The 26,500-nt window shown below is 44.2% G+C and overlaps 1 protein-coding gene across 15 annotated transcripts in view; it reads left to right on the forward strand.

Moving 5' to 3' along the window:
• Nucleotides 1–26,500, forward strand: part of LOC124122862 (voltage-gated potassium channel subunit beta-2-like) — a 193,597-nt gene that overhangs the window by 110,486 nt on the left and 56,611 nt on the right. For 13 of the 15 annotated variants that reach the window (XR_007218187.1, XR_007218185.1, XR_007218186.1 and 10 more), the window contains exons 4-6: nt 2,434–2,471; nt 14,571–14,650; nt 23,285–23,308. Coding sequence is in view for 11 of the 15 variants with exons in the window: in XM_048382927.1 (XP_048238884.1) it covers nt 2,434–2,471; nt 14,571–14,650; nt 23,285–23,308 (142 nt within the window). In the remaining 4 variants the exon portion in view is untranslated. The remainder of the gene's footprint in view (nt 1–2,433; nt 2,472–14,570; nt 14,651–23,284; nt 23,309–26,500) is intronic. The other 2 variants (XR_007218184.1, XM_048382933.1) reach the window with 1 other exon arrangement.

Here is a 26,500-nt window from a genome sequence, read left to right on the forward strand (position 1 = left end):
TGGTCCTGTAATAAGGTAGCTGGAGTTTATCATGGCGTCCCCTTGGTTGAATACAGTCGGTCCTGTAATAAGGCAACTGGAGTTTATCATGGCGTCCCCTTGGTTGAGCTACAGTCGTTGCTGTAATAAGGCAACTGGAGTCCCTGCTCGTCTGGAGCATTAAACTGGACTGTTAGGGTAAGCATCAGCTCGGTGCTTTATGACTGTTTTATTGGCCATTGCAGGGAAGGTGAGGTTCCAACCCCTTCTCCAAACATGCCGGGGATAATACTTAAGGGGGAAGGATTTGCTGCCTTCTGATGCCACATTAACAAATGTAACAAGCGTTTTTTGTCTAATTGAGCACACGTTGTGCAAGAATTTGAATTTATGTGAAATTTGTGGCTGTCCAGAGTGTACGTGCTGTTGTTGATTGGAGTGAACGACAGGGGAACACATAAATCAGACTTCACTCTTACGGCACAGTGGCAGTGGAAGTTGGAGCTGATTGTTAGATTCTCATTTGGTTGGCTTTGTAGATTACGGAATGAAATATCATTTGGTGAGATTTTTATTTCAGTTGTACTGAGTTTGCCATATTGTGAGTTCGTGTGAGGCCGTCTTTGTCCTGTCAATACAATATTTAGCATTATATTTTGAAGTGGCCATGTTTCATGATACTTGTTGGCCATTGAGAGCTTTATGTGTGAGACTTTTACATCAGTTTTACAGAGTTTTAACAAATTGACATACTGAAAGCCGAGAGACAGACTTTGCACTATTTGGCACAGAGTTTTGAAATGCCCATATTTTGTGATTTTACATGCAGCCTCTAATTAAGCCAAATCACCTGTCCATTGTACTGGTCTCAACAAAATGGACAAAATACAGTGTATGGATCAAGTCCAGTGTTCAGTGTGCATTCGTCACCATTTCCGTAACCTGCAAGAAGACTTGTCCCCCTATCAATGAATGTTATGTGTGAAAATACGACAAAAAAAGCAATACAAAATGATGTTATCTCAGAAAGAACTACCATATTCGATGTAATAAGCGCCCAGGGCGCTCTCAAAATTAGAAATCAGGGGCTCTTATTGGATTATTATTTAAGTGAAAAAAACTGAGTTGAAAGATAAATTTCGTGGTTTATGCTGACAGCCTAAAATATTTATGTACGACAGATATATTTTTCCAGAATTTAATTGCCCATAATTAAGGGTGCATATAACACATGAGTGCATATTATACACGAATAAATAAGTCTTGTGTACATTGATCAATCGGAAGGGGTGCTGATTGGGATTGTTCAACGGCCAATATATCAGCAAATATCGCTGTGGGCGCTTATTACGTCGAATACGGCACATGACTCGGGGCTGCAACTCATGGTTTATTCTCCCTTCAGTATTTTCTTGTACAATAAACAACTCCCACTCCATGTTAAATTCGGAAGTATAATGAACTTTATTAGGATGGTAATGTTTTTTGTTTTATTTGTTTATTTGTTACTGTCAACGTTTATTTGGGACAAAAGGGGGAGGGGCAGGAGGAATGAATGAGAGGGTGTTGAGGATGTTGAGGGCGTTGAGGATGTTGAGGGTGTTGAGGATGTTGAGGGCGTTGAGGGCGTTGAGGATGTTGAGGGTGTTGTGGGTGTTGAGGGTGTTGAGGGTGTTGAGGATGTTGAGGGTGTTGAGGATGTTGAGGGTGTTGTGGGTGTTGGGGGTGTTGAGGGTGTTGAGGATGTTGAGGGTGTTGAGGGTGTTGGTTGGTTGGTTCTTCACACCCTGCTACCCATTTCAGTGTATGTGTGTGTCTTGGTGAGTGGGATTATTTACCTCCACTGGGATCACAGAATGGAGGAATATAATCCCAATCTCCTATTTCTATACACATGTATATTTCCAGAATATCAATGTTCATTATTATGTGGGGGGCACGAGTGGCCCAGTGGTCTAAGGCGCCGCAATTCGCTGTGCACTTCGGGCTTTCCTCCCACATTAAGCTGACACACCGCGATATATAACTGGAATAATGTTAAAAGCGGCATTAAACCAAACTCACACACTCACTCACTCACTCACTCACTCACTCACTCACTCACTCACTCACTCACTAACTATTTAGTGGAGGCATGGGTGGCCCAGTCCTGTGCAGAGTTGCGTCCCTTGGGCTTGCCAGAATCCTATGATTGTGGGTGGGAATCCTGGTTCGTCCCGATTATGTTTCTAGGTTTGTCAGCACCATACCCGTGCTTGTGGGTTTCACCAAAGTAGTAAACGTCTGAGACCTGCATCACTTTGGGCTTTCCTCCCACGTGAAGCTGAAACGCTATGATATAACTGGAATACTGTTAAAAGCGGTGTTAAACCCAACTCACTCACTCATGAATTATTAGGTTGTTAAATCTTGTGGTATGTATATCTTTACAAATTGTTTTGTTTTGTTTTCCAGGAACATGGGTAACGTTTGGAGGCCAGGTTTCAGAAGAGGTATGGAGCTTGTCTTTTACTTATGCAGCCAAAAAATGTGCTTTAGATAGTGCCAGTGCATCCCTTTGTAGCATGAACTATTTAGACAATCTTGATAAGATCTGAAATTATGGACCCTGAAAACCAATATGTGATCAATTCGGGTTGGCATGTAGCAACAAGTGCCACTGTAGCATTGCAGAGTTACATCCCTCAGTTGTTAAAGGATCCACTGGCTCTCTCAGAACATGTTCATGGTTTCAGGGGGCGGTCGGGTAGCCTAGTGGTTAAAGCGTTCGCTCGTCACGCCGATAACCCGGGTTCGATTCCCGACATGGGTACAATGTGTGAAGCCCATTTCTGTTGCCCCCGCCGTGATATTGCTGGAATATTGCTAAAAGCGGCGTAAAACCATACTCAGTCAGTCAGTCATGGTTTCAGCCAAGTAGTGAGGCATTCGTCACACTAAGCAGTCCACTACAGAAGTGAGATCCCGTTCCAAGTAAAACAAACTCACTCACTCACTCACTCACTCACTCTCATTGTGGTCCTTGGTCTATCAGAACCATACCTTTCTTATAACTTTCATCAAATGTTTCACAAAATGTCTGCATCCCGGTCAATAGCTGACTCTAGTATGTGTCACAATCCATAGTGCTTCATGATGTGAGGGGTTGGTGGGGTGGCCTAGTGGTTAAAGCGTTCGCTCATCACGATGAAGGCCCAGGTTTGATTCCCCCCCATGGGTACAATGTGTGAAGCCCATTTCTGGTGTCCCCCGCCGTGATATTGCTGGAATTTTGCTAAAAGCGACGAAAAGCCATATTCACTTACTCATTCATGATGTGATGCATCTAGCCTTGCTGTAAGGCTGCACTGAAGGAAATACATGCCCATGTCAATCTTGATGTGATGCATCTAGCCTTGCTGTAAGGCTGCACTGAAGGAAATACATGCCCATGTCAATCTTGATGTGATGCATCTAGCCTTGCTGTAAGGCTGCACTGAAGGAAATACATGCCCATGTCAATCTTGATGTGATGCATCTAGCCTTGCTGTAAGGCTGCACTGAAGTAAATACATGCCCATGTCAATCTTGATGTGATGCATCTAGCCTTGCTGTAAGGCTGCACTGAAGGAAATACATGCCCATGTCAATCTTGATGTGATGCATCTAGACTTGGTGTAAGGCTGCACTGAAGGAAATACATGCCCATGTCAATCTTGATGTGATGCATCTAGCCTTGCTGTAAGGCTGCACTGAAGGAAATGCATGCCCATGTCAATCTTGATGTGGTGCATCTAGCCTTGGTGTAAGGCTGCACTGAAGGAAATACATGCCCATGTCAATCTTGATGTGATACATCTAGCCTTGCTGTAAGGCTGCACTGAAGGAAATACATGCCCATGTCAATCTTGATGTGGTGCATCTAGCCTTGCTGTAAGGCTGCACTGAAGGAAATACATGCCCATGTCAATCTTGATGTGATGCGTCTAGCCTTGCTGTAAGGTTGCACTGAAGGAAATACATGCCCATGTCAATCTTGATGTGGTGCATCTAGCCTTGGTGTAAGGCTGCACTGAAGGAAATACATGCCCATGTCAATCTTGATGTGATGCATCTAGCCTTGCTGTAAGGTTGCACTGAAGGAAATACATGCCCATGTCAATCTTGATGTGATGCATCTAGCCTTGCTGTAAGGCTGCACTGAAGGAAATACATGCCCATGTCAATCTTGATGTGGTGCATCTAGCCTTGCTGTAAGGCTGCACTGAAGGAAATACATGCCCATGTCAATCTTGATGTGATGCATCTAGCCTTGCTGTAAGTCTGCAGTGAAGGAAATACATGCCCATGTCAATCTTGATGTGGTGCATCTAGCCTTGGTGTAAGGCTGCACTGAAGGAAATACATGCCCATGTCAATCTTGATGTGATGCATCTAGCCTTGGTGTAAGGCTGCAGTGAAGGAAATACATGCCCATGTCAATCTTGATGTGATGCGTCTAGCCTTGCTGTAAGGCTGCACTGAAGGAAATACATGCCCATGTCAATCTTGATGTGGTGCATCTAGCCTTGGTGTAAGGCTGCACTGAAGGAAATACATGCCCATGTCAATCTTGATGTGATGCATCTAGCCTTGGTGTAAGGCTGCACTGAAGGAAATATGTGCCCATGTCAATCTTGATGTGATGCATCTAGCCTTGCTGTAAGGCTGCACTGAAGGAAATACATGTCCATGTCAATCTTGATGTGATGCGTCTAGCCTTGCTGTAAGGTTGCACTGAAGGAAATACATGCCCATGTCAATCTTGATGTGATGCATCTAGCCTTGCTGTAAGTCTGCAGTGAAGGAAATACATGCCCATGTCAATCTTGATGTGATGCATCTAGCCTTGCTGTAAGGCTGCACTGAAGGAAATACATGCCCATGTCAATCTTGATGTGATGCATCTAGCCTTGCTGTAAGGCTGCACTGAAGGAAATATGTGCCCATGTCAATCTTGATGTGGTGCATCTAGCCTTGCTGTAAGGCTGCACTGAAGGAAATACATGCCCATGTCAATCTTGATGTGGTGCATCTAGCCTTGCTGTAAGGCTGCACTGAAGGAAATATGTGCCCATGTCAATCGTGATGTGATGCATCTAGCCTTGCTGTAAGACTGCAGTGAAGGAAATACATGCCCATGTCAATCTTGATGTGGTGCATCTAGCCTTGCTGTAAGTCTAAACTGAAGGAAATACATGCCCATGTCAATCTTGATGTGATGCATCTACCCTTGCTGTAAGGCTGCAGTGAAGGAAATACATGCCCATGTCAATCTTGATGTGATGCATCTAGCCTTTCTGTAAGGCTGCACTGAAGGAAATACATGCCCATGTCAATCTTGATGTGGTGCATCTAGCCTTGCTGTAAGGCTGCACTGAAGGAAATACATGCCCATGTCAATCTTGATGTGATGCATCTAGCCTTGCTGTAAGTCTGCAGTGAAGGAAATACATGCCCATGTCAATCTTGATGTGGTGCATCTAGCCTTGCTGTAAGGCTGCACTGAAGGAAATACATGCCCATGTCAATATGATGTGATGCATCAATTAGAATATGTTTATGTGTTAACAAAGTGAGTTGATAATTTTCTCAATTAGATTTTGACTAAATAATAATTTCCTATGAGACTTAAGCAAGTCTATGATGCAGCCAGGAGGTACTGCAGCTGACCCGGCCTCCTCCTCATGAAACCAATCAACTCTTTCCTTCCCTTCTGGCATCCACTGCAGTACAGAATATAATGTCCACCAACTGGTAGGCCAAATAGTGTCATCATTTATGACTTTATCAGATTGTTGTGTCAGACAAAGACATGAAATCAATACAGATCGGAGGAGCTGAATGTGAAGGGAAGTGTTTTCCTCTGTAAGGTTGTCATGGAGTCAATGCCTCTCCTCCGGAATATCTCAATTGTGATGGTGGTTTCATTGGGTTGTCTGTGTCCATGGCCCACGTCCACTCCCACTCCCGCTCCCGCTCCCACTCCCACTCCCACTCCTACTCCCACTCCCACTCCCACTCCCACTCCCACTCCCACTCCCACTCCTACTCCCACTCCCACGTCCGCCCCCTCTCCCACCCCCATGCCTAGCCCACGCCAATCTCCATGTCCCAGCCATCGCTCACTCCCATGTCCACTCCCACGTCCACTCCCACGTCCACTCCCACCCCCATGCCTAGCCCACGCCAATCTCCATGTCCCAGCCATCGCTCACTCCCACTCCCACTCCCACTCCCATGCCCACGCCCACTCCCACTCCCACGCCCACTTCCACTCCCACTCCCACGCCCACTCCCACTCCCACTCCCACGTCCACTCCCACTCCCACTCCCACGTCCACTCCCACTCCCACTCCCGCTCCCGCTCCCGCTCCCACGCCCACTCCCACTCCCACGCCCACTCCCACTCCCACTCCCACTCCCACTCCCACTCCCACTCCCACGCCCACGCCCACTCCCACTCCCACTCCCACGCCAACTTCCACTCCCACTCCCACTCCCACGCCCACGCCCACTCCCACTCCCACTCCCACGCCCTCTCCCACGTCCACTCCCACTCCCATGTACACGCCCACTCCCACTCCCATGTACACGCCCACGCCCACTCCCATGTACACACCCACGCCAATCTGCATGTACCAGCCCAGGCCCACGCCCACGCCCACGCCCACGCCCACGCCAACGCCCACGCCCATGCCCGGTTCCAACGTCCACTCCCACTCCCACGCCCACGCCCACGCCCACGCCCATTGCCATGTCCACGCCCACGCCAATCTCCATGTCCCAGTCCACGCTCAGGCCCACTCCCACGCCCACGCCATGCCCACTCCCACACCCACGTCATGCCTACTCCCACACCCATGTTCACGCCCACGTCAATCTCCATGTCCCAGCCCACGTTCACGCCCACGCCCACGCCATGCCCACTCCCACACCCACGTCCACACCCTATCCCATATCGATGTCCATGTCCCAGCACACGCCCACGCCCACGCCCACGCCCACGCCCACGCCCACGCCCATGCCCTCTCCCTTACCAGTCACCAATCACCATAGAACAGGTCCTCAGCAACCTAATTTGCTTGTGATCAGAGGCGACTAAAGGGATCGGGTGGTCAGGCTCGCAGGCTCTGCATGTCATCGTGTCCCATTCACTTACATCAATGCACATGAAATTAATCATGCACGTGACCACGCCCCTAACACCCACTCACTCCCACTCACTCCCACTCACTCACTCACTCACTCACTCACTCACTCACTCACTCACTCACTGTCAGCATGCCCAATTCAGGCAGATGCCTTCTGTCTGTACATTCCCTGGTCCCAGTACTGTGCTGAGGGGTCAAGCATCAATCTGCCTCTCAAAGTTGCTAGAACAATCAATATCTTACATGAATGTATTTGCTCAGGTCTGGCCGCGTAGTTGAAACATTCCTCGCCCCGATGGAAACCAAGTGACTGTTCACTCCCTTCACGATCTCTGTATGGTCGGATCACAGGATTTCGGACATTCGTTTTGGGACGGCCATGTTTAACAAGATACTCGCGATATATAACATGGGGTGTGGCATCACACAGACATTGTAAATACTTAGATGATGGCCTGTTTTTAAGATTAAGTCATCTTCTATAAGTGAGTGAGATGTTTTACAGTTCTTCTTGTGATTAGCAAGAAAACTATGAATGTTTCTTGAGGGTCCGAAAACCCATAACATGGGGATATATCTTACATGTCTATTTTTAGTTGTTCCTCAACCACTCAAACATTAATACGATATGCCACATGGGGTTTAATGCTGGAATGTTTAGATTATTTCTGTGTTAAAGGATCAGTGGAAAAATTCTTTTCTTAGAAAAAGAAACGGAAATCCCCCGATATTACTACTGCAATTAATCAAATTTAAATTCACTTTGACTTTCTAAATAAAAATTGATCCAATAGATTGTAATGCCACACTCAGCAATCTTCTTGCAACTTGACAACTGCCTGACGGTCATGATGGCACTTGCTTGTCACATGACTCCTTATCCAGTGGGCACTTGTTACTTGTAGGTGTCAATGTCTCACAAACATATCACAGTCTTGTAGCACAACGTAGGTGTCACTGTCTCACAAACATATCACAGTCTTGCAGCACAACGTAGGTGTCACTGTCTCACAAACATATCACAGTCTTGTAGCACAACGTAGGTGTCACTGTCTCACAAACATATCACAGTCTTGTAGCACAACGTAGGTGTCAATGTCTCACAAACATATCACAGTCTTGCAGCACTATGTAGGTGTCACTGTCTCACAAACATATCACAGTCTTGCAGCACAACGTAGGTGTCAATGTCTCACAAACATATCACAGTCTTGTAGCACAACGTAGGTGTCACTGTCTCACAAACATATCACAGTCTTGCAGCACAACGTAGGTGTCACTGTCTCACAAACATATCAGAGTCTTGTAGCACAACGTAGGTGTCACTGTCTCACAAACATATCACAGTCTTGCAGCACAACGTAGGTGTCACTGTCTCACAAACATATCACAGTCTTGCAACACAATGTAGGTGTCACTGTCTCACAAACATATCAGAGTCTTGCAGCACAACGTAGGTATCACTGTCTCACAAACATATCAGTCTGGCAGCACAACGTAGGTGTCACTGTCTCACAAACATATCACAGTCTTGCAGCACAACGTAGGTGCCAATGTCTCACAAACATATCAGAGTCTTGCAGCACAACTTAGGTGTCACTGTCTCACAAACATATCACAGTCTTGTAGCACAACGTAGGTGTCACTGTCTCACAAACATATCACAGTCTTGTAGCACAACGTAGGTGTCAATGTCTCACAAACATATCACAGTCTTGCAGCACTATGTAGGTGTCACTGTCTCACAAACATATCACAGTCTTGCAGCACAACGTAGGTGTCACTGTCTCACAAACATATCACAGTCTTGCAGCACAACGTAGGTGTCACTGTCTCACAAACATATCACAGTCTTGCAGCACAACGTAGGTGTCACTGTCTCACAAACATATCACAGTCTTGCAGCACAACGTAGGTGTCACTGTCTCACAAACATATCACAGTCTTGCAGCACAACGTAGGTGTCAATGTCTCACAAACATATCACAGTCTTGCAGCACCATGTAGGTATCAATGTCTCACAAATATATCACAGTCTTGTAGCACAACGTAGGTGTCACTGTCTCACAAACATATCAGAGTCTTGCAGCACAACGTAGGTGTCACTGTCTCACAAACATATCACAGTCTTGCAGCACAACGTAGGTATCAATGTCTCACAAACATGTCACAGTCTGGCAGCACTACATAGGTGTCAATGTCTCACAAACATATCACAGTCTTGCAGCACAACATAGGTGTCACTGTCTCACAAACATATCACAGTCTGGCAGCACTACATAGGTGTCAATGTCTCACAAACATATCACAGTCTGGCAGCAGAACGTAGGTATCAATGTCTCACAAACATATCACAGTCTTGTAGCACAACGTAGGTGTCAATGTCTCACAAACATATCACAGTCTTGCAGCACAACGTAGGTGTCAATGTCTCACAAACATATCAGAGTCTTGCAGCACAATGTAGGTGTCAATGTCTCACAAACATATCACAGTCTTGCAGCACTACATAGGTGTCAATGTCTCACAAACATATCACAGTCTTGCAGCACAACGTAGGTGTCAGTGTCTCACAAATATATCACAGTCTTGCAGCACAACGTAGGTGTCAATGTCTCACAAACATATCACAGTCTTGTAGCACAACGTAGGTGTCACTGTCTCACAAACATATCACAGTCTTGCAGCACTATGTAGGTGTCAATGTCTCACAAACATATCACAGTCTTGCAGCACTATGTAGGTGTCACTGTCTCACAAACATATCAGAGTGTTGCAGCACTACGTAGGTGTCAATGTCTCACAAACATATCAGAGTGTTGCAGCACAACGTAGGTGTCACTGTCTCACAAACATATCACAGTCTTGCAGCACTATGTAGGTGTCAATGTCTCACAAACATATCACAGTCTTGCAGCACTATGTAGGTGTCAATGTCTCACAACATATCAGAGTGTTGCAGCACAACGTAGGTGTCACTGTCTCACAAACATATCACAGTCTGGCAGCACTACATAGGTGTCAATGTCTCACAACATATCTGAGTCACATGTAGATGAATAGTGTGAATAGTCACTTTCCTTATCTTACAATCTACTTCAGTATATGTCCATATTCAGTATATGACGCCTGACTCCTGACTCCTGACGCCACACCGAAGTACTCCTGCCATGTCACGGCGGTCTGAATACAAACCAGTCAATCAAGTGATGGACTAGAAATAAGTCATGTGATAGCACATTTACTGATTTTGTTGAAACTAAAAGTGATATGTTAATTTAGAATAACATCTGCTGTGTACAAGAGCAAAGATCCTGCTTCTTGTAACTCCCGAGCACTGGCGTATAGGTATGGATTTTGGCATTATGTTTACGAAAGTATTCAGAATAACTGTACATATATCTTTACATGTCAATTACTGCATATACACCATGTGTGCATGTCATCGTAATATTCCACCATAATATCCCAGGATCTTTCCTCTCCTCATCAAGAGATCAACATCATCAACCTTGGCCAAAAAGACTTTCTGAACTTGACATAATATATGATTGACCAATTGTCTACTCCGCGACTGATTTATAGGTCTTCACCCAGGCAGCTAGACAAATCGACACTTTGTCTGTCGTCCTGAAAGAATTCATCATTAGTCTTTCGACTGTCCTCAATATACTCATCAACCTGAGGTAGAGACATATCTACTTCAAGACCAGCACCAGAGACTCAGGCATCTCAAGACTTGATCTCTCAAACTTTCAATCAGCGTAGGCATCTTGTCATCTATATGTATTGACATTTTCATATAAAAGTTGGCATGTTCTTTCTACGTCCTGGTCGACATTACATAACTGTGAAGGCACGTTACCTCTACAGTTTGATCATCAGCCTACGCAGTAATGAATTGATGATTATGTCATATCTCTACGACGTAATCATCAATTTATAATAATGTAGGCATGTTACCTCTAGATGTTCATCGTCAATATATAATTTCTCTAAAAAAAACCTGGGAGGCACGGGTGGCCCAGTCGTCTATGGCGCCGCGATTCGTTGTGCAGAGTTGCGTCCCTTGGGAACACCAGAAACTGATGATTGTTGGTTTGAACCCCGGGTTCGCCCCGATTATGTTTCTAGGTTTGTCAGCACCATACCCATATTTGTGGGTTTCACCGAAGTGGTAAACGTCTGAGACCTGCATCACTTCGGGCTTTCCTCCCACATTAAGCTGACATGCCGCGATATAACTGAAATACTGTTAAAAGCGGCATTAAACCCAACTCACTCACTCTAAAAAAAACTTCTATGTACCTATGAAAAATAAATTGACACACATGAAACATACAGCTATTTAGCACTTCTACTACCATATTCCGCAAAATCAAAAGAATGACGTCTGACTCCTGACTCCACACCGCAGTTCTCCCGCCATGCCACGGCGGTCGGAATACAAACCAGTCAATCAAGTGATGGACTTGAAATAAGTCACGTGATAGCACGTACGTTTACTGATTTTGTTAATTTAGAATAACATCTGCTGTGTACAAGAGCAAAGATTCTGCTTCTTGTAACTCCCGAGCACTGGCGTATAGGTATGGATTTTGGTATCATGTTTATGAAAATGTTCGGAATAACTGTACATATATCTATACATGTCAATTACTGCATTATTCATTCAGTAATGAGATTTACTTGTATGCATCAATTGGTTATATAAGTGTGTAACCTGCAGGATATTGATATCACAGACACGAAGCAGCGGTATTGTTCACCTCTGTGTTGTGTTCACAATCAATATATCAACCTCCACATTCCGTGTTCCGTGGCTCCACGCTGCACCAGGTCACAAGTGCTGGGGATGCTGTGGGATTGGGATAGTTTGTCATAAATAGAGCTTCCCTTGCCCTACTAACATCCCCCCCCCCCCCCCCACCCTACACACACACACACACACGAAGTAATTGCTGTGTTACCATAGTCCTTCCAGTTATGCTTCATACATGTTGATCCAAATTTCCCATGAAGTTAGTGATTCCACCTCCTCCATCACTCTCTCTCTCTCTCTTTTTTTTTCTCTCTCTCTCTCTCTGACTCTCTGTGTCTCTCTCTCTCTCTCTGTCTCTCTGTCTCTGTCTCTCTCTCTCTCCTCACTCTCTCTCTCTCTCTCTCTCTCTCTCTGTGAGGGGCGGTCGGGTAGCCTAGTGGTTAAAGCGTTTCGATTCCCGACATGGGTACAATGTGTGAAGCCCATTTGTGGTGTCCCCTGCGGTGATATTGCTGGAATATTGCTAAAAGCGGCGTAAAACCATACTCACTCACTCACTCTCTTTCTGTGATATGGCTGATGTGATGAGATTGTGTGTTACTTAAAAAATCAAAACAATAAAGGATATTTGTAATGTGGCATGTAACGTTGCTTAACTTCGTCTGATTTGTGACCTGTGTGCTGTGCACAGGACCACGTGCATGCCGCAGCATCTGGATCATTGCCTCTAAGTTGTACACAACAGCTAGACTAACATTAAGTCTCTGAAATCTTATATTACACAATGTCCTTCTTGACTCTAAAAATAAAAAAATTCCCTATGCTGATTTCAGAGTGTGGAATAGAGCTAGCTTGAGCTGGCTAGGCTTGCTTTTGTATGCATTTCTAGATTATTATTTTTTCATAAAATAAATATGTTCCACGGTCATGGTGCAGGACTACACAACTGTCTATTTGGTTACATACATGTTTATTTGAGTTACATACTAGTTTGAACAACAACAAAAAAACATCGCCCACCTGCACTATATATTTCAAAAGCCATTGCCTGAGAACCAATTCTTTATTTTTTAAAGCCTAAGGTTGTTGATGTCACCCCCACCCCTCCAAGTCATTATTTGGATATTTGGCTTTTAGGAATCCAATTTTCTAACCCATTTCAGACCTGCATGTTTATATTATTTGTAATCTGTTTTTCATTACAAGAACCCCAAAATACAACCTCCCTCTGTTAGTAACTGAAAGATATGTATGAGGTAATTACAGTGATTTCTTGCTTTTCTATTTGAGCATTAAATTACTTTGAAGTAGATTGCCTTGGAATCCGTTCATCAGGGTCTTATCATTCAGCTGTATGGGAAATTTGGGAGGCATGCCTGTTTAAATACCCACACATGCCTCCTCTATCTGTTGACGTGCATCTGTCATGTTTAGACTCTCATTTTGAGGAGAAAATTCCCAATATGTAAACTAGTCCTTGTGTCGTTTTTTAGAAATTAACTTTGAAGATTAAATTAGCATCATGTGGTAGGGTTTTCCTGGATATGAAATATTTTTTTGTAGACAAGGTTGTTAAAGATGATCTGGGTGGTGCAGACATCCCGTGTCATTATCATATGACAGTTATAGTTGCTCATGATATCAACCACTGGTTAGCTGTGATGTTGTGTTCTTCAAACTGTAACAGTGGATCTTGTTATTACGTATGTAAGACGATATCACGGTTCAGTGAAGGTCGACCCTCAACAGCGGTGAGATATATACTTCACACTGTAACAGCTGATCTTGTTATTACGTATGTACGATGATGTCCCGGTTCAGTGAAGGTCGACCCTCAACAGCGGTGAGATATATACTTCACACTGTAACAGTGGATCTTGTTATTACGTATGTACGATGATGTCCCGGTTCAGTGAAGGTCAACCTTCAACAGCGGTGAGATATATACTTCACACTGCAACAGCGGACCTTGTTATTACGTATGTACGATGATGTCCCGGTTCAGTGGAGGTCAACCCTCAACAGCGGTGAGATATATACTTCACACCGCAACAGCTGATCTTGTTATTACGTATGTACGATGATGTCCCTGTTCAGTGAAGGTTGACCCTCAACAGCGGTGAGATATATACTTCACACCGTCACAGTTGATTATTGTTATTACGTATGTACGATGATGTCCCTGTTCAGTGAAGGTTGACCCTCAACAGCGGTGAGATATATACTTCACACCATAACAGCTGATCTTGTTATTACGTATGTACGATGATGTCCCTGTTCAGTGAAGGTCAACGCTCAACAGCGGTGAGATATATACTTCACACTGCAACAGCTGATCTTGTTATTACGTATGTACGATGATGTCCCGGTTCAGTGAAGGTCAACCTTCAACAGCGGTGAGATATATACTTCACACTGTAACAGCTGATCTTGTTATTACGTATGTACGATGATGTCCCTGTTCAGTGAAGGTCGACCCTCAACATCGGTGAGATATATACTTCACACCGTCACAGTTGATTATTGTTATTACGTATGTACGATGATGTCGTGGTTCAGTGCAGGTCGATCCTCAACTGCGGTGAGATATATACTTCACACCGTAACAGCTGATTATTGTTATTATGTTTGTTCAAGCAGCCCCTTTCTCTCCCCAGGTGGCTGAAGAGCTCCTCACCCTGGCCTACGAAAGTGGAATCAACTTGTTTGACACAGCAGAGGTTTACGCCGCGGGCAAGTGAGTATACCTGGTGCCGTGTGTGAAGGAGAAGGAGGGGGACAATAAGGAGGCATCCAATTGTACCTAGTCGGCTTCAGAATTAAAGACCCTTTATCCTAAAGTTTTGGAATTACTTATACATAAATCATTTGATTTTCATCCAAATTTTAAATGAATGTGAGCATGAGGCATTATGAGTTTATATTATATTTGTTTTAACACATCATTCAAGACATCCATGTACCATAACCATCCATCAATCAGCATGTTAGGTAGGACAAGCTTGTGGAAATATATGTGCAAATGAAATGTGAAAATTGTTTTTTTACTTCAGCGTTCTCTGCCTTATTGAGGAATAATGTATTGGGAATTAATAAAAGTATATTATTCTCAAAATTGAAAAAAATTGAAAATAGTTCGGTGGAAGTGGGCAAAAGAATATGGGCTTTAGAAAATAGGATATAAAAGAATTGACAAAGGATAGTCCAACAAACATACACCCAGCATTATATAAAGACATATGCTGAAACAATGGAACATAAAGTCCTTGTTGCTAATGAAATGGTTATGTGGAGTTCCGGTTAATGTGGGGGGCAAGGGTGGCCCAGTCGTCTAAGGCGCCGCGATTCGCTGTGCAGAGTTGTGTCCCTTGGGCACGCCAGAAACCTATGATTGTGGGTTCGAATCCCGGTTCGCCCCAATTATGTTTCTAGGTTTGTCAGCACCATACCCGTGCTCGTGGGTTTCACTGAAGTGGTAAACGTCTGAGACCTGCATCACTTCGGGCTTTCCTCCCACATTAAGCTGACACGCCGTGATATAACTGGAATAATGTTAAAAGCGGTGTTAAACCCAACTCACTCACTAACTCACTCAAGTTAATGTGCATATGTTAGACCCAGTAGAAGTAGAAGAGGACAAGATTTCATTACAGTGTCAAATGGAATCATGGCAAATAAATTATTAGCGTGAGAAACCATTATCTGAAGGATTATAGCCTGATGTGATGGTAATAGGATGAAGAACGTTACCATAATGGCGCTAAGGGTTTGACAAGCTTGTGGGGATTATTTGTGTGTGATGCTGATACACTTGTCCCACAGGACAAACGTTTAGAATATAAATGATCAATTCTAGGAGATGAAACCAAACTTGATAACAACTTCCCTCCAGATACGGATGCTGCTACCGCAGTCTCATTGTCTTAAAGTGTGATTGTTGTAATTATCATGGAACTGTTCTGGGTGAACAATAACTTCCAAATGGCGTGCTGGATTTCTTGGGGGAATTAGTCAGCAAAGAGCCGGAGTCACAAGAGACTAATCACAATTTTATTTACAAGAACAATTAACAATTTACAATATCTTAGAGAATAGCTGAGGGTGCCAGAGAGAGTTGGTAGTCTGCGCTGTGGGAGAGAGGTCTGCTTTGTAAGAGAGTCAAACCCCTTCTCTCCTAACAAGGTTCCTGTATGTATTTAACAAAACTTAGATAAATAAAATGGAATATGATCGGTTGATACACGATTGGTTGTGTCCTATGCTAAATGAATGGCTAGACAGAGGGGAATATTTAATCCTGTTAATCCTGTTGGACTGGCACTAATCTTGTTGACATATTTACTGGATGCTTTGAAAGAGATTATGGTGTCACTATAGACGGGCTTGTGTTGGGGCTAATCCTTAATGCACTATAGACGAGCTTGTATGGGGGCTAATCCTTAATGCCCTATAGACGAGCTTGTATGGGGGCTAATCCTTAATGTCCTATAGACGAGCTTATATGGGGGCTAATCCTTAATGCACTATAGACGAGCTTGTACGGGTGCTAATCCTTAATGCCCTATAGACGAGCTTATATGGGGGCTAATCCTTAATGCACTATAGACGAGCTTGTATGGGGGCTAATCCTTAATGAGTCTTAATTGAAGTAATTGCTGAATGTTATTCTAATATACCCCGGTAGGTGATGAAAGATATACTTAAATAAAATAGTTCAAGGTAATCTATAAGACTATGTAGACATATCCTTTGTCTGGGAGATGGGATCTTGATACCTTAGGCTAGCATTTATCTAAAAGCTTCAAATCAGTTAAACTATGTAGACGTAACTCTTGTTTTATTGAATAGTATTACTTGCTAAACTATTATATGAAATGATGTATAAATATTACACCATGGTAACTCCTAAAAGCACTTGATGTGGATCTAATTATTATAGGATAACTTAGTATAAATGTTATACCATGATATAATCCTGAAGATCTCTAGGTAAGATTACCTTGATGGTGGAGAACAGGTGTCAGCATTTTATGGGTTCCATCAGAATAAAAGGCAGTTATGAAATATAATAAAGATTGCTGTGAGTGGGAGGAGACTAGTGTCTTTTAGTATCAGGGGGGCAAAGGGCAAATTTTTAAAAAAGTAATAGGATTGTGTTGTATGTAAATAGGCTCATTCTGATAATGTTTGTGTTGTATGTAAATAGGCTCATTCTGATAATGTTTGTGTTTTGGAATAATTTGTTGAAGAAAATTAACCTGAAACTCACTCCAAAAATCACTGAGTTTCTATTTTCTGCCTCCTGTAACTTGATGTTTTGATCAAGCAAACAGGGGAGACAACTGTCAGTCCCAACAACTTGGATTCAAGTCCAATCTCATTAAAATTAGATCTTAGTTCTTGCTACTGCTCAACAAAGATCTGAGGACATCCCATTATGGGTCACGTCAGACTGACCTTTCGCGAACTTTGACCGACCAATGGAATGACTAACAAGAAGTCGACAATAGCAAATCAGAAGGCATCTTAATCGAGCTTAACGGCACGAGTTTGAAAACTGGCGACTAGGCTTCGAAACATATTCAGACATATACCCGATTAAGAAAATTATAAACTGAACAAAAGAACATTCTGGAATGGCTGATAGATGGTGTAGATTGTATGAATACAGACATAAAGCCCATAACTATCGTTCGGAATACCCTGTGTGTTTTTTCGAGGTTGCACAATCAAAAATCAAATTCCGACTGTAACTTTCATGATCTGATAAGCGATGCCCTGACTGGTCAGATGAAAGGTCGTTCTGACATGACCCACAATGGGATGTCCTCAGATCCTTTTTTAGCGGTAGCGGTCTGCAAAGTCAAGTCTTTCATTTGATTATGACAAGGACAGTTAAATACATGATGCTAAGGTTGGTCCACACCATACTAATATTCCTGGGTTTTGCCAAAGTGGTAAACGTCTGTGACCTGCATCACTTCGGGCTTTCCTCCCACATTAAGCTGACTCGCTGTGATGAGGGACTGCCAGTTCCCCAGTGTGCTCCCCCTTTAACTGTGGAGGACTGCCAGATTCAACTCCCCCTTTAACTGTGTAGGACTGCCAGATTCCCCTCCACCTTTAACTGTGGAGGACTGCCAGATTCCCCTCCCCCTTTAACTGTGGAGGACTGCCAGATTCTCCTCCCCCTTTAACTGTGGAGGACTGCCAGATTCCCCTCCCCCTTTAACTTTGGAGGACTGCCAGTTCCCCAGTGTGCTCCCCCTTTAACTGTGGAGGACTGCCAGATTCCCCTCCCCCTTTAACTGTGGAGGACTGCCAGATTCCCCTCCCCCTTTAACTGTGGAGAACTGCCAGTTCCCCAGTGTGCTCCCCCTTTAACTGTGGAGGACTGCCAGATTCCCCTCCACCTTTAACTTTGGAGGACTACCAGATTCTCCTCCCCCTTTAACTGTGGAGGACTGCCAGATTCCCCTCCCCCTTTAACTGTGGAGGACTGCCAGATTCCCCTCCCCCTTTAACTGTGGAGGACTGCCAGTTCCCCAGTGTGCTCCCCCTTTAACTGTGGAGGACTGCCAGATTCCCCTCCACCTTTAACTTTGGAGGACTACCAGATTCTCCTCCCCCTTTAACTGTGGAGGACTGCCAGATTCCCCTCCCCCTTTAACTGTGAAGGACTGCCAGTTCCCCAGTGTGCTCCACCTTTAACTGTGGAGGACTGCCAGATTCCCCCCCCCCCCTTTAACTGTGGAGGACTGCCAGATTCCCCTCCCCCTTTAACTGTGGAGGACTGCCAGATTCCCCAGTGTGCTCCCCCTTTAACTGTGGAGGACTGCCAGATTCCCCTTCACCTTTAACTGTGGAGGACTGCCAGACTCCCCTCCCCCTTTAACTGTGGAGGACTGCCAGACTCCCCTCCCCCTTTTACTGTGGAGGACTGCCAGACTCCCCTCCCCCTTTAACTGTGGAGGACTGCCAGAATCCCCTCCCCCTTTAACTGTGGAGGACTGCCAGTTCCCCAGTGTGCTCCTCTTTAACTGTGGAGGACTGCCAGATTTCCCTCCCCCTTTAACTGTGGAGGACTGCCAGTTCCCCAGTGTGCTCCCCCTTTAACTGTGGAGGACTGCCAGATTCCCCTCCCCCTTTAACTGTGGAGGACTGCCAGACTCCCCTCCCCCTTTAACTGTGGAGGACTGCCAGACTCCCCTCCCCCTTTAACTGTGGAGGACTGCCAGAACCCCCTCCACCTTTAACTGTGGAGGACTGCCAGTTCCCCAGTGTGCTCCCCCTTTAACTGTGGAGGACTGCCAGATTCCCCTCCACCTTTAACTTTGGAGGACTACCAGATTCTCCTCCCCCTTTAACTGTGGAGGACTGCCAGATTCCCCTCCCCCTTTAACTGTGGAGGACTGCCAGATTCCCCTCCACCTTTAACTTTGGAGGACTGCCAGATTCTCCTCCCCCTTTAACTGTGGAGGACTGCCAGACTCCCCTCCCCCTTTAACTTTGGAGGACTGCCAGATTCCCCAGTGTGCTCCCCCTTTAACTGTGGAGGACTGCCAGATTCCCCTCCCCCTTTAACTGTGGAGGACTGCCAGATTCTCCTCCCCCTTTAACTGTGGAGGACTGCCAGTTCCCCAGTGTGCTCCTCTTTAACTGTGGAGGACTGCCAGATTTCCCTCCCCCTTTAACTTTGGAGGACTGCCAGATTCCCCTCCCCCTTTAACTGTGGAGGACTGCCAGATTCCCCTCCCCCTTTAACTTTGGAGGACTGCCAGATTCCCCTCCCCCTTTAACTGTGGAGGACTGCCAGATTCCCCAGTGTGCTCCTCCTTTAACTGTGGAGGACTGCCAGATTCCCCTCCACCTTTAACTGTGGAGGACTGCCAGATTCCCCTCCCCCTTTAACTGTGGAGGACTGCCAGTTCCCCAGTGTGCTCCTCTTTAACTGTGGAGGACTGCCAGATTTCCCTCCCCCTTTAACTGTGGAGGACTGCCAGATTTCCCTCCCCCTTTACCTGTGGAGGACTGCCAGTTCCCCAGTGTGCTCCCCCTTTAACTGTGGAGGACTGCCAGATTCCCCTCCCCCTTTAACTGTGGAGGACTGCCAGACTCCCCTCCCCCTTTAACTGTGGAGGACTGCCAGATTTTATAGTACTTATACACCCACTAGGGGACAGGTACAGGGATAAATTCAACATGCCATACATTATGACAGTTACAGATAGTATACAGTGAGTGAGTGAGTATGGTTTTACGCCGCTTTTAGCAATATTCCAGCAATATCACAGCGGGGGACTCCAAAAATGGGCTTCACGCATTGTACCCATGTCGGGAATCGAACCTGGGTCTTCGGCGTGACGAGCGAACGCTTTAACCACTAGGCTACCCAACCACCCCAGATGGTATACAGAGACAATAATGATGAGACACAGTGTCAGAAAGTATAATAATAGCGCCATGCTGAAACCCACACAGGTAGGACATCTTGCTGCATTTCAGACATGGTGTATATATACTCACCATCAAAAGAAACGCGAATCATAGAATCATAGAAACATATAGAGAAGTATGTATTTAAAGAAGAGAATGTTTCCAATGGGTACCACTTAATGACAAAACTAACAATCTGTCAAGTGTTACCACAGCGTGTCCTTGTACTCAACATCCTGCACATGATTTCCAAACTTTACATGCTAATCCTGTACAAGACAAAAGGTGAATCTCGAGTCATGGATCTATGACGTTACATGTGATGCGTTCATGAGCGTTGGTTCACACGACATACCAGTATGTTCGTTTTTGCATCGAACTAATCTAATACCTCTTGAATATGAGTAATTCTTTATGTATTAACCAACATGTATGTATTTGCGTTTCGTCTAAGGCGCCGCGATTCGCTGTGCAGAGTTGCATCCCCTGGACAAACCAGAAACCTATGATTGTGGATTTGAATCCCGGTTCACCCCGATTATGTTTCTAGGTTTGTCAGCACCATACCCGTGCTTGTGGGTTTCACTGAAGTGGTAAACGTCTGAGACCTGCATCACTTCGGGCTTTCCTCCCACATTAAGCTGACACGCCGTGATATAACTGGAATAATGTTAAAAGCGGTGTTAAACCCAACTCACTCACTCACTCACTCACTCACTCACTCACTCACTCTTTCATCAGTGAGTTAGTATTAAACAAACTGAACAATCTCTTGGGGTCAGGGGGAGTTTCAAAGCAGTGATTGCATCACCATCAGAGTTGCTATTGGAGATGCTGGCTGAAAATATTAGTCTTATGGAAGCATGGAGGCAGCAGATAAGGAAGATGGCGTCTTCATCTTCAGCCTCTTCTGTGTTCAGTCATCTAGCATTTAACAATGTCGCTCATGATAGAGAAAATGTCTCAGTTTCACACCTGGAATACAGTGTCTTGTCCAATAGGAACAGTCACGATATGGCTGAAATATGCCGATGTGACGTTAAGTTTTAACTCACTCACTCACCCAATAGGAACTGGACAGTGAAGCGCCCCTTTAATTGTTACTTGTGGATACTTCCTGTGTAGGTTGATGTTCTCAAGATAGGAAGCAGCCAGCAGAATCTGGGGCCTGGAAATAGACTGGCGAGATAGGTCTTGGCATGAGTGGCTCAGACAGTTTGTCTGTTTTGTTTAGAATCTTGGCTGCCTCTTCTATTTGCTTTGGGGTATTTCTCAAGATTCACGTTTATACAGACTTGACTAGGGGCAGTTAGATGGGAAGTGTGTCAAAATATTGATGGCAGCTAATAATGTGTAAGAAACAGTGTTGAAAAAGTGATAAGTGATGTTTGAACCGCAGCTGATATGTTGAACATGCTGCTAGGATTTTCAAACCGTTTATCTTCAAACTGTTAATCAGAAATACCAATTGAAATACTGGCACTCATGAAATAATGAGCTTGAGGAATGATGATGCCTGAATTTCCATGAGTATTTATTATCATTATATTGGTTCAATTAAACAAGAGGTGCCCTGCACAACAACATTTAAGCCTAAAGAAATATATATACTTGGAACTCCACACATCTGAGAAAAGCCCAATGATGAAAGCCTGTTATTTCTGTTTAAAGAACAAATAAAACACATGTCAGTACAGACTGCAGTGAAATTCTCTTGATTAGCATATTTGTAGACTTGCACAAGTTTCTAAGGCAATAATTATTAGTTTCAATCCTAATTTCTAGATTATGTAAATAAGAACAAGTTGTCCCTATAAGAGACTGGAGTCCTCAGATGTACTGTCCACATATCTAGACTTGCCTAGTAGGAGGATAGAATAGAACACATCTTATCTTTAGTACAGCCTGGAGCAAGTCTACATAGGTTTGCTTAATGTCCCTCTAGTGATGCTTGTTACAACAATAATTGACAAGAGGCGATGTTTCCACACCAACTGGAGCTGACCTAACAGCGTTTCACTGTAACTTCCCACATACACTGAGGCCTTTTTGATGTGGATGGTACCATTCAAAATTAAATCTTCCAGATTAGCAAATTTCTGGGTTAACGAATCATAGGCAGAGTACAGTACAGAGTTTAGACTAGCCGGGGTTCACTTTAGGTGACGTCCGTGTGATGTGGGCAAAACTGTTTTGACGTTGATTGGTAGTACTGAGTATCACACTGAAGGAATTGCGTAAATCACAGACAAAGTATTGTGTAAAACACAGTATCAGTTTGAAGCTCTGTTTGAAGCTGAGCCAGAAAGGTTCTTGCAGCAATTTGTGACTATGGATGAAACCTGGGTTCACCACTTCTGAGTCCGAACAACAATCAAAACAGTGGTTGTTGCCTTTAGCATCAAATGAAAGATTGTTAAAATTTCAAACACCCGTTAAGATCCGAGGTAGAATAGGTCTTCAGCAACCCATGCTTGCCGTAAAAGGCGACTATGCTTGTTGTAAGAGGCAACAAATGGGATCGGGTGGTCAGGCTCGCTGACTTGGTTGATGCATGTCATCGTATACCAATGGCATGGATCAATGATCATGGTATCAATCACTGAATTGTGTGGTTCAGACTTGATTATTTACAGACCGCCATCTCGTATATTGCTGAGTGCGGCATTTAACAACACAAAAAAACAACATATGTTATATATCCAATACAGTGGTAGCTGATCATTATTAATATCGGCTGAACACGTTTTGTGTATTAGGAAAATGATCAATGATAAATTCCAGACCTCCAACATGCAGATGTTTGTCATGCCTACAGTTTATAGATTTATTTCAGTTGTTTGATTGCAATGTTATGTGATATGCTACATGTATTGCTGCACCCTAGTGATGTGTTGTGTTGTGTTGTGCACTGAATGTCGTGCTATGATTGCAGGGAAGACGAGAAGGTGTTCTGTCGGTCAGTCAGCCAGCCCTCACTCTCATTTAACTCGTCAACTCTTTGTCTTTATCAGTGAAATCACTGTCTGAAGTATACTCTCTCAGACTGTCCTGCAATCTCACTGTCTGCAGTCAACTCACTGTCTGCAATCAACTCTGTCCTCCAATCTCACTGTCTGCAGTCAACTCTCTGTCCTCCAACCTCACTGTCTGCAGTCAACTCTCTGTCCTCCAATCTCACTGTCTGCAGTCAACTCACTGTCTGCAGTCAACTCTGTCCTCCAATCTCACTGTCTGCAGTCAACTCTCTGTGTCCTCCAATCTCACTGTCTGCAGTCAACTCACTGTCTGCAGTCAACTCTGTGTCCTCCAATCTCACTGTCTGCATTCAACTCTCTGTCCTCCAACCTCACTGTCTGCAGTCAACTCACTGTCTGCAGTCAACTCTGTGTCCTCCAATCTCACTGTCTGCAGTCAACTCTCTGTCCTCCAACCTCACTGTCTGCAGTCAACTCTCTGTCCTCCAATCTCACTGTCTGCAGTCAACTCTCTGTCCTCCAATCTCACTGTCTGCAGTCAACTCTCTGTCCTCCAACCTCACTGTCTGCAGTCAACTCTCTGTCCTCCAATCTCACTGTCTGCAGTCAACTCACTGTCTGCAGTCAACTCTGTGTCCTCCAATCTCACTGTCTGCAGTCAACTCTCTGTCCTCCAACCTCACTGTCTGCAGTCAACTCTCTGTCCTCCAATCTCACTGTCTGCAGTCAACTCACTGTCTGCAGTCAACTCTGTGTCCTCCAATCTCACTGTCTGCAGTCAACTCACTGTCCTCCAATCTCACTGTCTGCAGTCAACTCACTGTCTGCAGTCAACTCTGTGTCCTCCAATCTCACTGTCTGCAGCCAACTCTCTGTCCTCCAACCTCACTGTCTGCAGTCAACTCTGTGTCCTCCAATCTCACTGTCTGCAGCCAACTCTCTGTCCTCCAACCTCACTGTCTGCAGTCAACTCTCTGTGTCCTCCAACCTCACTGTCTGCAGTCAACTCACTGTCTGCAGTCAACTCTCTGTCCTCCAACCTCACTGTCTGCAGTCAACTCTCTGTCCTCCAACCTCACTGTCTGCAGTCAACTCTCTGTCCTCCAACCTCACTGTCTGCAGTCAACTCTCTGTCCTCCAACCTCACTGTCTGCAGTCAACTCTCTGTCCTCCAATCTCACTGTCTGCAGTCAACTCACTGTCTGCAGTCAACTCTCTTCAGACCCACCTTTAGTGCCACTGTCTGCACCCTGCATCATGCTGTGCACATGTCAGGAAGATCTTATTGTTGGGGGTACGAGTGGCCAGGTGGTCTAGTGCAACACAGACTTGTCTCCCTTAACCATAACAGGATTTGATAGTCTTGGATCCCGGATGTGCTCTTCATGACGAGAGCCTATAGGTGTGTCTGCACCATGTCCTTTCATGTGGGTACACATGTACCCCTGCGTCACGAAAGACTTTCCCCCACATTAGGCTGACATTCTGTGGTATAAAACTGGAATACAGTTCAAAGAGATGTGAAACCCGGCTCACTCAAAGTTTGTTCAACAATTCTAATCTTCTTCAACTCAGTTTTGAAAATATATGCATGCTGTTCCAGTCCGAAGTCTTGTTCCTGTTTCTGTTGATATACAATTCTTGTTTCTCACGATCCGCTTGCCTCTAAGACTGACCCCATTTTTTATATTTTTAAGCACTTGTCAAATTCAAATATTTCACCCAATTCCAACTTTTTGCACATACCATGACCTTGAATGTCTGTCCAAGGAAAATTCAAATATTTCACCCAATTCCAACTTTTTGCACATGCCATGACGTTGAATGTGTGTCCAGGAAAATTCAAATTTTCACCCGATTCCAACTTTTTGCACATGCCATGACCTCCATGTCTCCAAGAAACCTTGTCGTGGTAATTATGGCCTCTGAGTCGCTGGCGGAATGGTGTCACATGGTACACTGGAATCAAACATTTATAGATTGTAACTACTCAAACTATATCATAAAATAAAATATTCTCCTTCTCTGTTCAATCAGTTGAAAATGTTGAAATTAAGAGAAATTTGATAGGCAGAGAGATATTGTAAAACATATGATTTTACTGGAGATGGAGCTCTGTACTGATCATGCTGAATTAACAGGGGTCATTTCAAAACCTCAAAAAGATAATTAACATCATGTTGTTGCCCCCATGAAGAAAACTGCTGCATGTGGTCCCTTCTTTCTTGAATAAATACACGATACATGGTCCTTCTGAACACTCATGCTGTATGGGAATCACATCCATCTGCAGTTCATACACTCAGACATCTTGAACAGTGGTAAAAAATAAAATATACCCTATTTGACGTAATAAGCGCCCCGTCCTAATTAGCTCCTACGGCGATATTTTCTAATATATTGGCTAGTGAACAATCCCAATTAACATCCCTTCCAATTGATCATTGTACACAAGACTTATTTATTCGTGTATAATACGCACTCGTGTGTTATGTGCGCCCTTAATTATGGGCAATTAAATTCTGGAAAATATATCTGTCGTGTATAATACGCACAGACTTTTCTTCTGTATAATTTCAGGCTGTCAGCATAAATCACGAAATACACAATCTTTTCAACTCTCTTTTCTTTTTTCACCAAACTTATATTTTAATAAGAGCCCCCTATTTCTAATTTTGAGAGCGCCCTTGGCACTTATTACGTCGAATACATTAAAGGACAAATTTGAAATACCTGACTGCAAATATAATGATTAATTTATTGTGATGCTATTACTTTTGAGATGGTCCCTGAGAGTGGTATTCTTCTCTGACAATGATCATATATCAATCAGCTGTGAAATGTACTCGTGTTTTCCTCCTCCTCTTCTTCACTAGGGGCGGCATCAATATCCCTTTTGTCATATGGAATATTCTTTCTTTATCAAACATCAATCTGCCTCTTGTGATATTCACATCAACTGATCGGTACATGGTGAATTGATCTCTGCAATGTATAAGGTTTGCTAGTGAAGGTATTATGTAGATCAAAGGTTTAAGCTTCAAAGAATATTACTTTTGGTGCCAGATCAATTTCAGATTGAACAATTATTTATGCTTTACAACACTGAATCGAGCTCTTAATATAAGATATGATCATATGTAACAGGGGCATAAAGGCCATTCTTTGCATCC

Source organism: Haliotis rufescens, unplaced genomic scaffold (genome assembly GCF_023055435.1).
Source record: "Haliotis rufescens isolate VD_foot unplaced genomic scaffold, xgHalRufe1.0.p SCAF_42, whole genome shotgun sequence".
NCBI lineage: Eukaryota > Metazoa > Mollusca > Gastropoda > Lepetellida > Haliotidae > Haliotis > Haliotis rufescens.